This window comes from Trematomus bernacchii, unplaced genomic scaffold, assembly GCF_902827165.1.
Source record: "Trematomus bernacchii unplaced genomic scaffold, fTreBer1.1, whole genome shotgun sequence".
NCBI classification, from domain to species: domain Eukaryota; kingdom Metazoa; phylum Chordata; class Actinopteri; order Perciformes; family Nototheniidae; genus Trematomus; species Trematomus bernacchii.
In genome coordinates this window covers 1168869-1183104 of record NW_022987803.1, presented here as the reverse complement: position 1 = coordinate 1183104, position 14236 = coordinate 1168869, and the positions used below count along the sequence as shown (strand labels likewise).

Genomic DNA, 14236 nt, shown 5'->3' with positions numbered 1-14236 from the left:
CCTCAATTTTAAGTACAAAAGTTCTAAAGCTTTAGCGCAGGGCTATTCAATTAGAAATTCAGTTGGGCCAGATTTTATAACTAGAAAATTCAGCTGCCTGTAAAAAGCAGGTAATGACACATTTTAAACTAACACATATTACTGCGATGAAAAACATGCAATTTTTATTCATTGTTCATCTAACAAAAGCACGTCAAAAAGTGCATAAAAACACAACAAATTAGCATTAATTTAACAGAATCTGAGGCATCTCAAAGTGCATAAAAAACTAAAAGTGCACAGTTGTAGCATTTGTTTGCTTTAGAAGTAAAATATTCAGGTTCTTTTTTGAACCAGTCACATCACAAAGTGCATTTAACTGAATACAATAATAGCAGTCAAACCCTTCAGTGCACAAACCCATAACAAGGGATAAGGGTAACTAACATATGAATGAATGCTACAATCAGGGCCGTCCCTGGCCAACTTGAGGCCCCACGCAAAGTTAGATGATGAGGCCCTCTGTTTCGCGAGCGTCGACGGGGGGGATGGGTGCTACTGTAGCCTCGCTGTAACCGTGCCGCGCCACACTAATTGCGCCGCATAAACGCATAGGTGCGCCGCATTTGCGGCTCCCTCCGCAAGATGAGGCCCCCTCCGCAAGATGAGGCCCCCTCCGCAAGATGAGGCCCCCTCCGCAAGATGAGGCCCCCTCCGCAAGATGAGGCCCCCTCTGCGAGGTGAGGCCCCACGCAGTCTGCGTGATCTTCCTGTAGGGAGGGACGGCCCTGACTACACTACACGTCTACTATAGTAAACTAGGTGCTTACTATCACCTCATTTGTGATTTGTCTTCGCTGACTTTCTCAATGGGAGAAGTGACATTTTTTGTTTTGAACAAGAGCAGTGATTTGTGGCTCATAGGATGTCAATGCAATCCTAAGACATTGGTGAAGAGTGCTGTCAGTCAGGGAGCAGCGAGTGCTACTTTTTATTGAGTTCATGTGTGAAAAGCTTGACTCACATGTGTATGTTGATCCAAACATACTGAGCACACAGATCGCTACTTTCTGAACGTTAGGGAACTGCTGTTTGTTGACGTCACTCCAAAACCTTGCTGGCCCGCTAGTGCGCTGCTCTTGTGCCATGGTTACGGATGACTGCATGTCAATAAGTTCCAGTGTAAATTTCCCCTCTTCGATGGAGGGGACCACTTCCTTTGCTCTGGTGGATACGTCCCCCTCTATTGCAACAGTGAAGGGGTCTCTGGCAAAGCCCATCACCTCTGTGGGCAGAGCAAGTCCATCCAATCGACCGGCAAAGTTCTCTTTCAACCTCGCAATGAAATCTGTCATCACATTCGTGATTTGTGCCGGGGATGTGATGTGTTTGTGGAGCGTCGGAAAATGCAGCATCCGACCCGTGCTCAAGTCGGTCGCGAAAAGGTCCAGCTTGACTTGGAATGTGTGCATCTGCTCCACAAGATCAATGACCGTTATGTCTCTGTTTACGCTTCAGAGTTGAGAGAGACATGTTTTAGAGTTGCTATCATAGGACCACCGTTACTAGCACCACTAGACACACTTTCAAAAAACACACTGCGTTGTGGTTTGGTGGTTTCTAGGCAACGTGGAGTGTAGCGTTCATACTGCACTACTGTAGGAATTTGGCCACAGGGGGGTGGGCCATCGGGAGTTGGTTCTGGGCCGCATCTGACCCGCGGGCCGCCATTTGAATAGGCCTTAGCGTGTTCAGAATGATGTACTCACCTTCTTGGCCACACTCCTGGCTTGGGCTATCAGCTCTCTGATCCTCAGGATGTTGGTGGTCACGTTGTTAAAAGGCTTCTTCTGCTCCACCACCTTAAGCTTGTCCAGCAGCACAGGAACCAGAACATCTAGGTTCTCCACTATAGAGCATTGAATGAGACTGTAAATATATGGAGACTACAGAAAGCGAACAGAAATCAATTAAATTACTCACAGTGTAAATACATTTCTGATTTACAGTTATATGGCAATTTAAAGATGGGGATGTCCCACTAAATATCTGTGTAATGTATAGCTCACTAAAATGGCCTCTGCTCAATATAAAAATACATAATAATTGGCTGCAAATCATATTTAAATGTATAAACCAAGTCTATCCACACTAACTACAACAGTTATTAGTACCACATTCCTCCACATATAATCTGAGGCACTCCACACAGTACTTTTATTCCACTCCCTCAGTATCCAAAACAGCAGGTAAAAGATCATTTCAATTCAAAGCTCCGACTGTACAAAACTATGTTTGTATTTTTTTATTGCTAGGAAAATTGCCTCTCTGTGGCCTTATGTTCGATGTGTATCTTTCATTTTTGTGTTGTGATTGTAGTAGTATTGTCTGTGGTTGTAGTGATGTGATTTAGTTTTGTTTGTTTTTATTTTCTTGTTACTGTCTTGCTGTTTGTACCATGTTAGGACCCACTTGAAAATGAGATGGTTCACCTTAAGGGGTTTATCCTAAATCAATCCATTTCAATTAAATATCCAAGATGTGTAGTGTTGCTGTGGACATTGCAGGAGATAGTACCTGCTTGGCCGGCAGAGAGGACGGCCTCTTCGTAGGCAGTTGTAGAGTATTCATTGTTCCGCATGTTGTTGGCCCACTCCTCCACCTTGATGCTGATGGGGGTTATGGTTTGAAGGACTTCTGCTGAGCGGTTGAGAGTCGCCTCAGCCACATTCTGGGTGAACTCCAGTCGTTGTGGTGTTCTGTCTGGAATGAATGCAGAGACAAAGATACTGTTTTTGACATGGTAAATGGACTTAATTTATTCAGTGCATTATCCAGTCTTTATGACTCCTCAAAGCACTTTACATATACAAGTCATCATTTACACCTGATTCAAACAGAAGCAGGGGCAACTATGCACGGTACCACCTGATCAATAGTGACAAAAAAAGGCAATTGCTATTGCTGATAGTTTGCTTGACGTGGCGAAACAGGCCTTTATTTCAAACATTTAATGGAAATGCTGACAGACACTACACATTCCAGGGACAGTGTTTGTGCTAAGCTAGGCTAAACACCCTGCTGACTTCTCTCTGTACCGGACACAAAGATCTGAAATTTGACTGTTACTTCCAAAAACGTACCTGTATGAATCCCACTGATATTGTCCACTATTTCTGCAAGTTTTTTCGTGTTTTTATCCATGGTTTCTTTGGTCTCCTCAATGTATTTCAGCTTGTCCATCACCTCTGCTTCTACCTCTGTTACAGGGAGGTAAAGTAAAGGTCAAAGGGACATTGGATAGTGGACATATGAACAATGAAAAATCACTTCTTTCTGATTCTGTGACAGCCCCATACCATTTTGTTCTGAATGTAGAGAAACAGACTCTTTGAAGACGTTGCTGCTCTGTGTCACCAGGTTCCCGAGCTGCATGTTGATTCCATTGATGGCCTGAAACACAGAACACACAACAAAGCTACAGACTGCGGACAGTTACTACAGCGACTGTATGCTTTGTATTTCTGTGATATTACTTCTTCAGCTCTTTGGGATAAGTTGTGTGTGGTGAGCGAGGTGATGTTGGCATCATCGATGTATTTCACAATGTTATTGTAGACGTTGGCAGCGCTGATGGCTTTCTGCACAAAGCCATTGGCGTCACTCTCTCTCAGATCCCTGGTGGAGACATAATTATACATGTTGGATTATTTCTATACTGTCATTGCATCAACAATTTCCACTTCAGATGCCAGTCATATTAAATAAAATCTGTAACATATTTGTTAACAATGGATTAATTGACTATTTACACTTTATAATGGGTTGCTTGCAATGACAAATCCTAATAGAATTATAATCACCAACATAGTTTAATGCAGCGTGCAGCAGTTCTTAAGCAACTACACTGTTCAGTGATTGCAATACATTAACAAGAACAGATACAACATGCATTTATAGAAGTTGAAGCTGCACCAATCAAATGGTCATGTGTCAAAGTGGTCATTTATAGAGAAAACCCACATACAGGTATCTCCAGTGGTGACTCGTCATTAGGGCCACAGCCCCACCTAGTGTCAGCAGAAAGTACTTAAAGCTCCCATGTCATGCTTTTCCGGTTATTACCCGTCCCCTTGTGTGTTATGAAGGTTTTTATGCATGAAACGGTGTGCAGAGTTAAAACCCTCAAAGTACACCCTGTAGCGAGTAAAACTCTAACACAGAAAATACCTCCCCAAAACGCCTCGTTGGAGATACGTCACTGCCCATTTGAGTCTTCCATTTAGTTCCGGGTACGGCATGATGTCATGCCGTACCCGGAACGAAATGGACCAATCCCGAAGAGCTATGGCCACACCCAGCAGCGCTGGCCGCACCCTCTGCCAGCCTAACATTTACTGTTGGAAGCTCTGGTTCAGTTCACAATCGATCCAGTCATGCCAATGCCAAGGACCTGTTTCCTGAAATGTGAGGAGAAATCTGAGCTGTTTGTCCTACCGACGGAAGAACCACGACGAAGTCAGTGGTTGAAATTTCTTTTTAACACTGTTCCTTCAGAGGTTCGAAGAACGTTACTGTGTGCGCGGCATTTCACAGACGAAAGCTTCCAAAACATTGCCCAGTTTGAGGCCGGATATGCACAGCATTTGAAACTGAAGGACGATGCTATTCCTAGTTTGTTTGGACCGTTTGGAGCAGGGGAAGATTCGGGTACACAACCTGTAAGTTTGCATTGTTATTTGTGTATTTATCAAACAAGCCACGACTGTTTAAATGTGTAAACGTGTGTCGAACTGCTAGCGTTTCCATATATCAACTCTAATATCAGCAGATGGCCTTACATACATGTATCTCATAGCAGGAGAATGTCTGCATTCACACACGAAATACTCATACAGTATACTCCGGGTGATTTACCGTACGGTCGGTACATTACAGTTGGCTTTCCTCCGACGCTGATAGCATGTATAGCTAACGAGGCTAGCTATACATGCTAGCGGGAAACATTGTATTCATGCCAGTTACAATGAATGACCGAACGTAGCAGACTACCCGTATAAGATTGCAATTATAAACACGTTATTGCTAGCCTAATATGAACCACTAGCTTTTGTTCATAGTAGTTTTATTACACTACATTATAGTTGCCGTTACTCCGAAGCTACCGTTCATATCGTGTTTGCTACCAAGGTAAACAAGAAAGCTAGGTTAGCATATTAGCTGGCAAGCTTACTGTGTTGATTAGATAGATGGATTAGATAGATCCACACTCCTACCACAACTACTACTAACGAATCTAAAACAACTAAGTTTCTCTAATATTTTGTGATTTGCATTTGATTTCGTCCAGCCAGATCCTGGCGGAAAATACATCACGGGGACGGGACTACCACACTGATGCATCGTCCTAAAAAGCCCCGGCTGCGATAGGCAAGATGCCGACAACGGGGAGGAATGGATGATATACCGTGTATATATGTATATTTATGTTCATTTTGTACATTTCTAAAAATAAAGTTTGATGGAAATACTTAGTAGGCCTATCCTTTCTTCCCTGAATTATTTGCTCCTATAACATATCATTCATATATAGCAAACCATGATTTGATTTCTCATCAAACAGTAGTAGTTTATTACAGGTAAAAATAACTTACTCTTCTATAACAACAGTTGTAGGTACAGTTCGGTTAGTTAGCGTATAAAATATACGGCTGTACCGACGCCATTATAAGACTGATGTTCCGCTCAGAGCGAGCCGAAAAAAGCACTGTTAGACATGGGCGGAGCCTCTCTGGTGGTTGACTAATCAGAACAGAGTGGCCGAGCTGACCAATCGGAGCACACTAGGCTCACAGGGAGGGGGGGGCAAGAGCTCCAACGAGTCGTTTAGTGGAGAGAGTGAATACTGCTGAATACACATACTTTACAGAGATGCTGTATGCGAAACCAATGTGAGTTTGGAAAATTGCACAGTATAAATCTATTTTAGTATACCTCAACAATGGAATTATGATCAGTGGAAATGGCCATGACATGGGCCCTTTAAAATAAGGATTCCAAAAATATGAAAAAAATATATATCTTAAAATATATTTTAAGATCATGTTTAGTCATCTGATTCGTCTGTACATTGCTGTTTTGTAGTGAAGAGGAGACGAGAGAGAGCAGCGTATAGCGATTAAAATCAGTAAAACGGAAAGCAAATGAATGAAGTTGACCATCGACTTCAGCTTTGGTAAGTTCATTTCACATGTCATATATTTTGTTGATCTTCTGTGTTTTGCCTATAGGCTTTTGCTCTGCTGGATCGATTGATATTGTGACACGGTATTGTTAACATGGCCCACCAGTGCAGAAATACCCGGATGTTGACAAGCAAGCCTCTATCATGACTTTTGGTTCACTATAACACACATTTCTGTGGAGAATACGAAGATTTTTTCAGTTCTTGTCAAGCAAATGTATATGTACTACGTATGTTACTAAAGAGGTTTTAGATTGGCGAGTGTCCATGTGAAGTTATCGTCATCTCTCGGTGTGAAAACAGTATTTCCCGTGTTGGCATTTTCATAGTATGGTGGTTGCTAGGGACGCAGCTCTCGCTGCCGGAAATTAGTTTTCTCGTCACTGTCCAACACATTCTCACTCCCAACTCGACCTTTATGTCAGGATCCCCTTTAGCGTCGATTTTCAACTATCAGGGAGTCCCATTGACTTGCATAGAGCGACACCCCCCCCCTCTCTCTATCCTATCGGAACCATAGATAGCCAGCTATTTGTTTACGTGTTTAAAAAAGCACCAGAAGCATATATAAACATCTACGTTTTTCGTGCCCCACCACTTTTGTACATATAAAAACGCCACTGGGTATCTCTCTCTCTGTACTTCCTTGAATTTGAATGAATCTCATATCGTTTTATCAAAACTATAAATCACAATCAACTCGAAATGCGGCGCAGCGTTTGCGGGCTTCACGTAACGCCCATATTTGCCTATAAATAGTCAAAGAAACGCCCCGTATTAATATTCATTTTGACTGACTGCATGAAGAAGATCGCAGGAAATGACGATAGAACAGCTAAAAAAGACATCTCACACGTGTCAGATTTAGGTTATTTTGGGGAGGTCGAGATAAATCATATTGTTTGGTGGATGCAGTTTGAACCAGAGTAGCAGCATGGAGGTCGGATCGTCACCAAAATAAATAAATAAGTGGTCCGAAAAAAAGTTAATGACAAAAAAAATACACATAACCTTCCTCAGGCAGTGTGTTTGTACCGGGGACAGGAGACACCCCCTTGATGAGAAACTGTAAGAAATGATGGGGGAATCCCTCCGGAGTGGAGTCATGACGACTGGATCTGAATTATTTTTTTGTATTTGGTGGTTTGTGTTCCAGCTGTCGATCAGCTGTGCGCAGCGTCTCCACTGCAGCCTGTGCGTCTCAACCCCCCCGCTGCAACTCTATATCCACCAGTTAAAGGAAATACAACTAATGTGTTGTGTTATATTAGCTGTACAATTTACCACATATGGTGTTCTTAGTTTCCATACCTCCTGTGTTTTATGAGCGACTTATCAAGTATTGGCGAACGGCATAAAACATGATCAAACATGATAGTATAAACCATGCTCGTATCTATTCAACCTATAGAAAAGCAAAACGGCGTCAGTTTAAAGTAATTCTGTCCTCCTGCTTACCGTATCATTTATGAGAATACATTAACAAGAGAACATCATCGAGGGGTGATCAATAACATTTCCGTATTTATTTATTTCTCCAAGTTATGTTTTTGTGTGCACTGAGGAGTCTCAAACAGGCGTTTGTTGAATCATTTTAAGATTTGAAAATGAATTCTTCATATATGATACATGAGAGGTAACATTTTATTTATGGTATTATTTCCACATATTTCTCTCCATTCTTCCTTCTGCCAACGGTGTCGCAGTTTCTCGTCTCTCCCGTTTTTGTGCGTACCGCGTACAGATGGGTCAGAGTGTGCGTGGAGGACCGCACATTTTCCCGTCAAGTTTGTTTTTTATAAATCGCAAAGATTGCATAGAAACTGGCGTACGCCATCTTTTGAGCGTACGCAACGTTTATAAATGAGGCCCCTGATGTAGGACATCCTGTTTTTCTTAGCATACTGTATTTGACTTACTTTGCATGTCATACTATATTACTAGTTTTGACAAAGGCAGCGCCTACCAGATCCATTCCTTCTGTTTTAACCTCTCACAATCACAAGGACATATAACCTGGTAAGGACTTCATTGTTACTTAAATATTATATATTTTTAATTCAGACGGGTGTCTCACTCCTCCAGCTGGTTGGCCTGGCGGTCCAGGTCTTCAGCGTGGTCATCAGCCCTCTGCACCAGATCTCTGTCAGCCAGCACCAGACGCTCAGTCTTCTCCGTCAGCTTTTGGCCGGCACCATCAATCGCTGCATGGTACTGACTCACGTTCTGACAAATGTACACATGCAGACTCAGACACATTGAACATATATCATTCATAAACTATTTGAAAGCAATTGGTAATTATGTCAGAATCTACAACAGGCGTATCTCTGGACTATGCAGTGCTGATCTCCGTTTCAGTCTAAGTAACCCCCGTAGTCTTGTAGGCCTCACCTGCACCATAGCCTCCATCTCAGCCACAGTCCTCTCAGTGTCAGAGATGGAGCCTCTGGATGTCTCCAGTGTGTCGTTGACAGCAGCGTATTCCTCTGTCAGCCTCTGCTTCCTGGCCTGGGGGCACACGGTGAAAACACAATTAAGAATGTATTAAGCTTTAAAGCTAATCTAAAATAGGGAGAGAAATGAATGTGAAATATCTAACCCTTGGCTCCTTCTTGATTGTTAGACACAATTTATGCTTCTGTTACTTTTTTTATTAATATGATAACTATATCCTCAGTACCTTTGGTTGTTTCTGGCCTGGGACTTTAGCTGTCATTCTTTATAGTGCTTTTATTTCATACAGTTTAAAGAGAAGGCTCTTCTTATAGGAGGTATGTGGTTGGTTGTTGCCTTCAATGTGCATGACTGAGTATGGACCAACGATGAGAGAATTTGATTGGCTGTGGTAACCCTGCAGTGCCCCAGATTAGGGGAGGCTCAATGTTTGGTTAGTGCACCATTCATGGCATTGATTTACAGCAGAGACCCTGATCATGGAGATCCCTACTCCTGATAACACATGCTCAACCCAAAAGACATGAATACAGACACACAGGCAGATACACCGAGTTCAGCAGCAGCTGTTCTGCTGCAGCTGAGCCATAATGTCAACCAGGGCATGACCACAACTTCCTGGAGTCAAATTCCTACAAATTCTTACATAGGATTATAGGAGACATAAATCAACAAATCCAGGGAACAACATACAAATACTGTATAGTATGTACCCTCAAAGACTGAGAGGTCCAAATGATGTGCACTGTGAACCTTTTCCCATGGCTAATATTTTAATGTGAGTCCTTCCATGCAGCAGAAGGTCTCTAAATCTCACTATAAACCCGAACATACAGAAGCTAGAAACTTGCCTCGGATACAGCAAGTAATCCATCACAGTGAGCATAATGTCTGACATGTATTAGTCGGCTCATACACCAAAGAGTATTTCACATACTTTGAAATAATATGTTTGACATTATTACTTACAAAAACATACATATTTCACTTTGTAAAAATAAAAGTTTACATTATAATTACTATGCGGAAACATTAAAGGTCATGTTATGTCTCTTCTATTTTAGTTTCTTCTTAAAGAAAGGTAAAGTATTTACGGTATATATTCTGCAAGTATGAAGCAACACATTCATGTGGAGTTGTATCTAAATGAATGTAGGTTCAGGATGTGAATCTGCTCTTTAGCTGCTAAATGCTCGCATGTTCCCCAGCGAGTGTGTCACTGTCTGTCTGAGCAGGGAGGATACTGTGGCTTTATAATATTCAAACTGTTTCATACATTTTTATAATGCCTCAACACCTTAATAAATTACTTTTAACACTTTTCTTCGTTAATGCTACTCCTTTTTAGCCATGGTTGTGTACCTATTTGTCTTTATTTGTATTTCATTACTAATGTCTGCTTTCCTTCTTGAAATGTAATAAGTTTACTCTTTATTATTGCATGCCTTTCTTTAACTGCTATGCCACTTTTGCTGTAACTCCTCAAATGTCCCTGCTACGGGACTAATAAAGGACTTCTGATTCTGATTATACTCAAACAGCTTCCTGTTGCTGCTGGAAAAAAGGTGGATGAGAACAGTGAGAAACATAGAGTTTCTCAAATGATTGACCTCCACTCTTTGAGCATAATCTTTTCCATCTGGTGGAGCACTTCTGACTATAAAACATACATGTAGTATTGCAGAACACTGTTCACTGCCCTCTAGTTAAAGCTCATTAGCTTTGTTGCTGAGAGGACGATAAGTATTTCAGAGATGTATCTGTATGCACTACAGTCTTTTAACTGTCTGAAACACATGCCTCTTAGCATGGCGGCTCCAGGGTATGGCTGGGGTAGGCTACAGCCATACCAAGAAATGGCTTAGCCCCACCTTAGCCCCACCAAGAAAATAAAGTCCGCCAACTCGCGCGGAGTAAATTGCACAAACAGCAGCTAGTAAGATTGATTTCAGTAGCCACTTGTCTGGAAATGCAGAAGACTAGAAACGGTTTTGAAAACTTTTGTCACGTAGTGATCGTCTTCCCAATAAAACATCTTTCAGAATCACGATAACGGCGTGGTGTTGTTGCAGGAAGTCCCGACGGAGAATACTTTTGCGGTAGTACATCTCTATATACATCGATACAACATTACGTGTTGATAGAAATCAACACGTAATGAAATAAGACCCCACGGTTTGATGATTGATAGGTGTGTGGGCTGTCTTTCATTTTGACACACAGAACAATGGGGGCTATCCACCCTTATCCACAATGTAAAGTAATTCAGCCTCTTCCCTCTTCTCTCTGTGAGGAGCAGCAGGTTCAGCTTTCAGAACAAAGTAACAAAAAACAAAAATGGCATTCATTTTTTTAAATGTGTAGTAATAGATTTAATTATTTTTCTTCTCAAGAGAGTACCAGAATGTGTATTTTCTGTTAGAAGAAATTAAAGGACGGCGCAAGTGGAAACAATTCACAAGGGAATTAAACTGTTTAAAACACATGCTCAAAGTAAGCCGGATTTTGCCGATGTGTTTATGTGGATACAAAAGTCGTAAATAATCTACAAAATGGAGGAGACTGATCTGATCGGAGCAACTGTGACAAATAATCTGAAACCGGCATGGACAATGACTATGTTTCAAAAATGCGCTTATCCAGAAAAGCCTGGTTTGGACACTTTACGGGCAGAAGAAACATTTCTATTAAAGAAAGAATTATACATTTCTGTCTTATTATGCCTATAATAGCTACTAACTTGAATTTTTATTCAAATTAATTAATCAATTATTTTTTATATTTTATTGTAATGTAGAGACAACGCTTTGATAGTTGGCCTCAAATCATCTGAGGCCTGGCGCCCCCCCTGCGATCTTTGGCGCCCCCCTGCTCTAGGGTACAAAGGTTAGTGTACTGTATAGCTATCTGCTAATACACACCACAACCAACCCAGTCTCACGGCATTTCGTGTAATAGTCACGAAATTTATTTAATCTATTGATTCGTGTTCACCAACACGATTTTCGCATTTTTTTCGTGTCACACAGAACGATTTTAAAAGCAATGTATTTCTATTGGTAGTATGTTTCGTACCTGCGTCTTTTTGTCCGGTCGGGTCTTGGAATACCAGAAGCTGTGTGGTTCATAAAAACATTTTCTTACTCAATATCAAGCCACGATTATTGTTTTTATTTTAAATTGTATAATGTCGGACTTTTTTTGACGTCTGCGAGGAAAAGAAATGGGGCTCCGAGCCTCAGAATACTGAAATCTTTATTTTTCAAATCTTTATTTCCTTATAATTTGTTATTATTTGGTGCAGGCACAAAACATACTACCAATAGAAATACATTGCTTCTAAAGTCGTTCTGTGTCAGAATACTGAAATCTGTATTTTTGAAAATCTTTTTTTCCTTCTAATTTGTTAATATTTACATTGCTTTTAAAATCGTTCTGTGTGACACGAAAAAAATGGGGAAATCGTGTTGGTGAACACGAATCAATAGATTAATTTCGTGACTATAACACGAAATGCCGTGAGACTGGGTTGCCACAACATATGCTATAATGTTAGCTTATCATTATCAACGGATTTTCAGAGTTTCTTATTTTTCTCTCGGAGTTGGGATGAGATTCCTCAGTGCAGCGATGACTCTGTGGGCGGTATCTTGTGTGTGGGCTCTGGATATTATCATGGGAAAATGTTTTTTATTGCAGCATTGCTGCTCCCCTGTGCGGGCCTCCTCCTAATGTAACAGAGCAAAGCTCCCACAGATGGTTTGTGTTTCTGTTCTCAGCACTTAATACCACCAGTAATAGACTGCTGTCTCACCAGACATGCCGGGAAAACAACAAGCTCTCTCTCAGCCTGTGTGTGTGCAGTGCTTGCTGACGGGGGACGGGGGGGCTCTTCTTGTGTCTTTTAAGGCCAGGTACCGCAGTGTGGTTTAACATGGTAGCAGTATGAGAGGCGATGAAGCAGGCTGAACTTGACTGCTCACAGCAGGGACAGAGGGCTGTGAGCTCTTCAGCAGCATATTTATAAGTGCAGCCTGACAAACAGAGAAGGGAGTTTTAGGGGAGAGATGCACTCAGCAGGAAGGGTTACCTCATTCCTCTGGAATTTGAGGACCCTGGCTCTGTTCCTGTCCTCCGTCTCCTGAAGGCTGCTGGCTGCTTTCTGCAGGAAGCCCTCAGCGTCCGACAGCTTGCTGGAAAAGCGCAAAAAAATCTCCCTGACAGGAGGGAGTCTGCCGTCTGTGATGATCAACTTCTTCTCCAACTGGCGGATTCTCCTCAGCACTGGAAACACAATCACACACAGGAGCCATTACTTTATCATTAGTGGCACATCTGGGTGAATCTCTGCAGTCTGGTTAAAGCAACTGAGAGCTGTGGGCTTAACATTTCTTAATCTTAAAGAGTATCTAATAAAATAGCTATAACAATAATAATATACAGATAACACATATTGGATGGTATGACATTTGATACAGGTATTTGTGTTTTAAAGAATTAATACATTAAGTAATGAACCAGAAGTTTGGTCTACTGTACTTTATCTTGAGTACTAATTATCACATTTTAGCATGCTAGCATGCTAAACAAAGATGGTTGCCATAGTTCATTTACTTTACTACATTTTAGGATGTTAGCATTTTGTTTGGAATAATGTGCACAGAAGCATTTAATAGAAACACTTCGCCTAAATTGAGCTTCATTAAACCAGCTAGCATCAATCTGCTCTCTTCACTTGCACAGCTTACTAAAAAGTAATTTCATGTGTGTGTTTAATTGCCATAACAAATACATGTGTGGAGCATGCTTGTGTTTTGTGAACTGCTGCCTGTCTCCTCACAGTCGTGGGCTTCAGTGGACTCGTCAGTGGCGGTGGGCTCTCGTGGGGACAGGTCCAGGGTCCTCATCCACGTCAGCATCCTGTGGGCCCGCTCTGCGCTCTGCCTGGCCAGCTCTGGATCCACTTCCTGCTGCACACTGTACAGCTCCCAGTCATGGATCATCTCTACACACACATTAACACACAGAATCAGGAGCCTAAATACACAAGTCACTCAGACTTCAAGTGTAGATTATAGATCAAATGCTTTTTATAAAGTTCCGCCCTCCTAAGATATTGTATATGTAAAATCACTACATGCAGCCTGAAAAACTGCCTTCCCATGATTGCAGGACAGACAAAGACGTCATGTGGCCTGGATCAGATCTGTCGGTACCTTCGATGCGTATGTTGAGGTCGGTGAGGTCACTGCTGAGCTGTTCAGCCAGGGTGAAGGTCTGCAGCGTGTCGTTGTCCAGCTTCTCCCCCAGAGCCTGCACCACACGCTCCTGAAGAAACACCACCAAAACACCACCAAAACCAGTCAATGACACATGACTCAGCCGGTGGAGCCACTCTCAGGTGTCTCTGTACAGATGAGGTGCTGAGTATATAACTGCACTTCAGGTCTAAATGTGTAGTCTATGCAATGTTGAGTGAAAAGTGAATTATAAAGAAGAAAAAAGCTTTATTCAGAAAATTCTTTAAAATGTTTTTGACTAAGATTACAGCTGTTG

General features: G+C 41.8%; 1 protein-coding gene across 2 annotated transcripts in view; it reads right to left on the bottom strand.

Annotated features, from left to right (window-relative positions):
* lama4 (laminin, alpha 4) overlaps positions 1-14236 on the bottom strand; it is a 41431-nt gene that overhangs the window by 15074 nt on the left and 12121 nt on the right. For both annotated transcript variants that reach the window (XR_004557586.1, XM_034150696.1), the window contains exons 11-20: positions 13897-14008; positions 13521-13685; positions 12771-12964; positions 8618-8734; positions 8301-8449; positions 3516-3657; positions 3339-3432; positions 3123-3239; positions 2557-2742; positions 1749-1888 (exon numbers count right to left, since the gene is read on the bottom strand). Coding sequence is in view for 1 of the 2 variants with exons in the window: in XM_034150696.1 (XP_034006587.1) it covers positions 1749-1888; positions 2557-2742; positions 3123-3239; positions 3339-3432; positions 3516-3657; positions 8301-8449; positions 8618-8734; positions 12771-12964; positions 13521-13685; positions 13897-14008 (1416 nt within the window). In the remaining variant the exon portion in view is untranslated. The remainder of the gene's footprint in view (positions 1-1748; positions 1889-2556; positions 2743-3122; positions 3240-3338; positions 3433-3515; positions 3658-8300; positions 8450-8617; positions 8735-12770; positions 12965-13520; positions 13686-13896; positions 14009-14236) is intronic.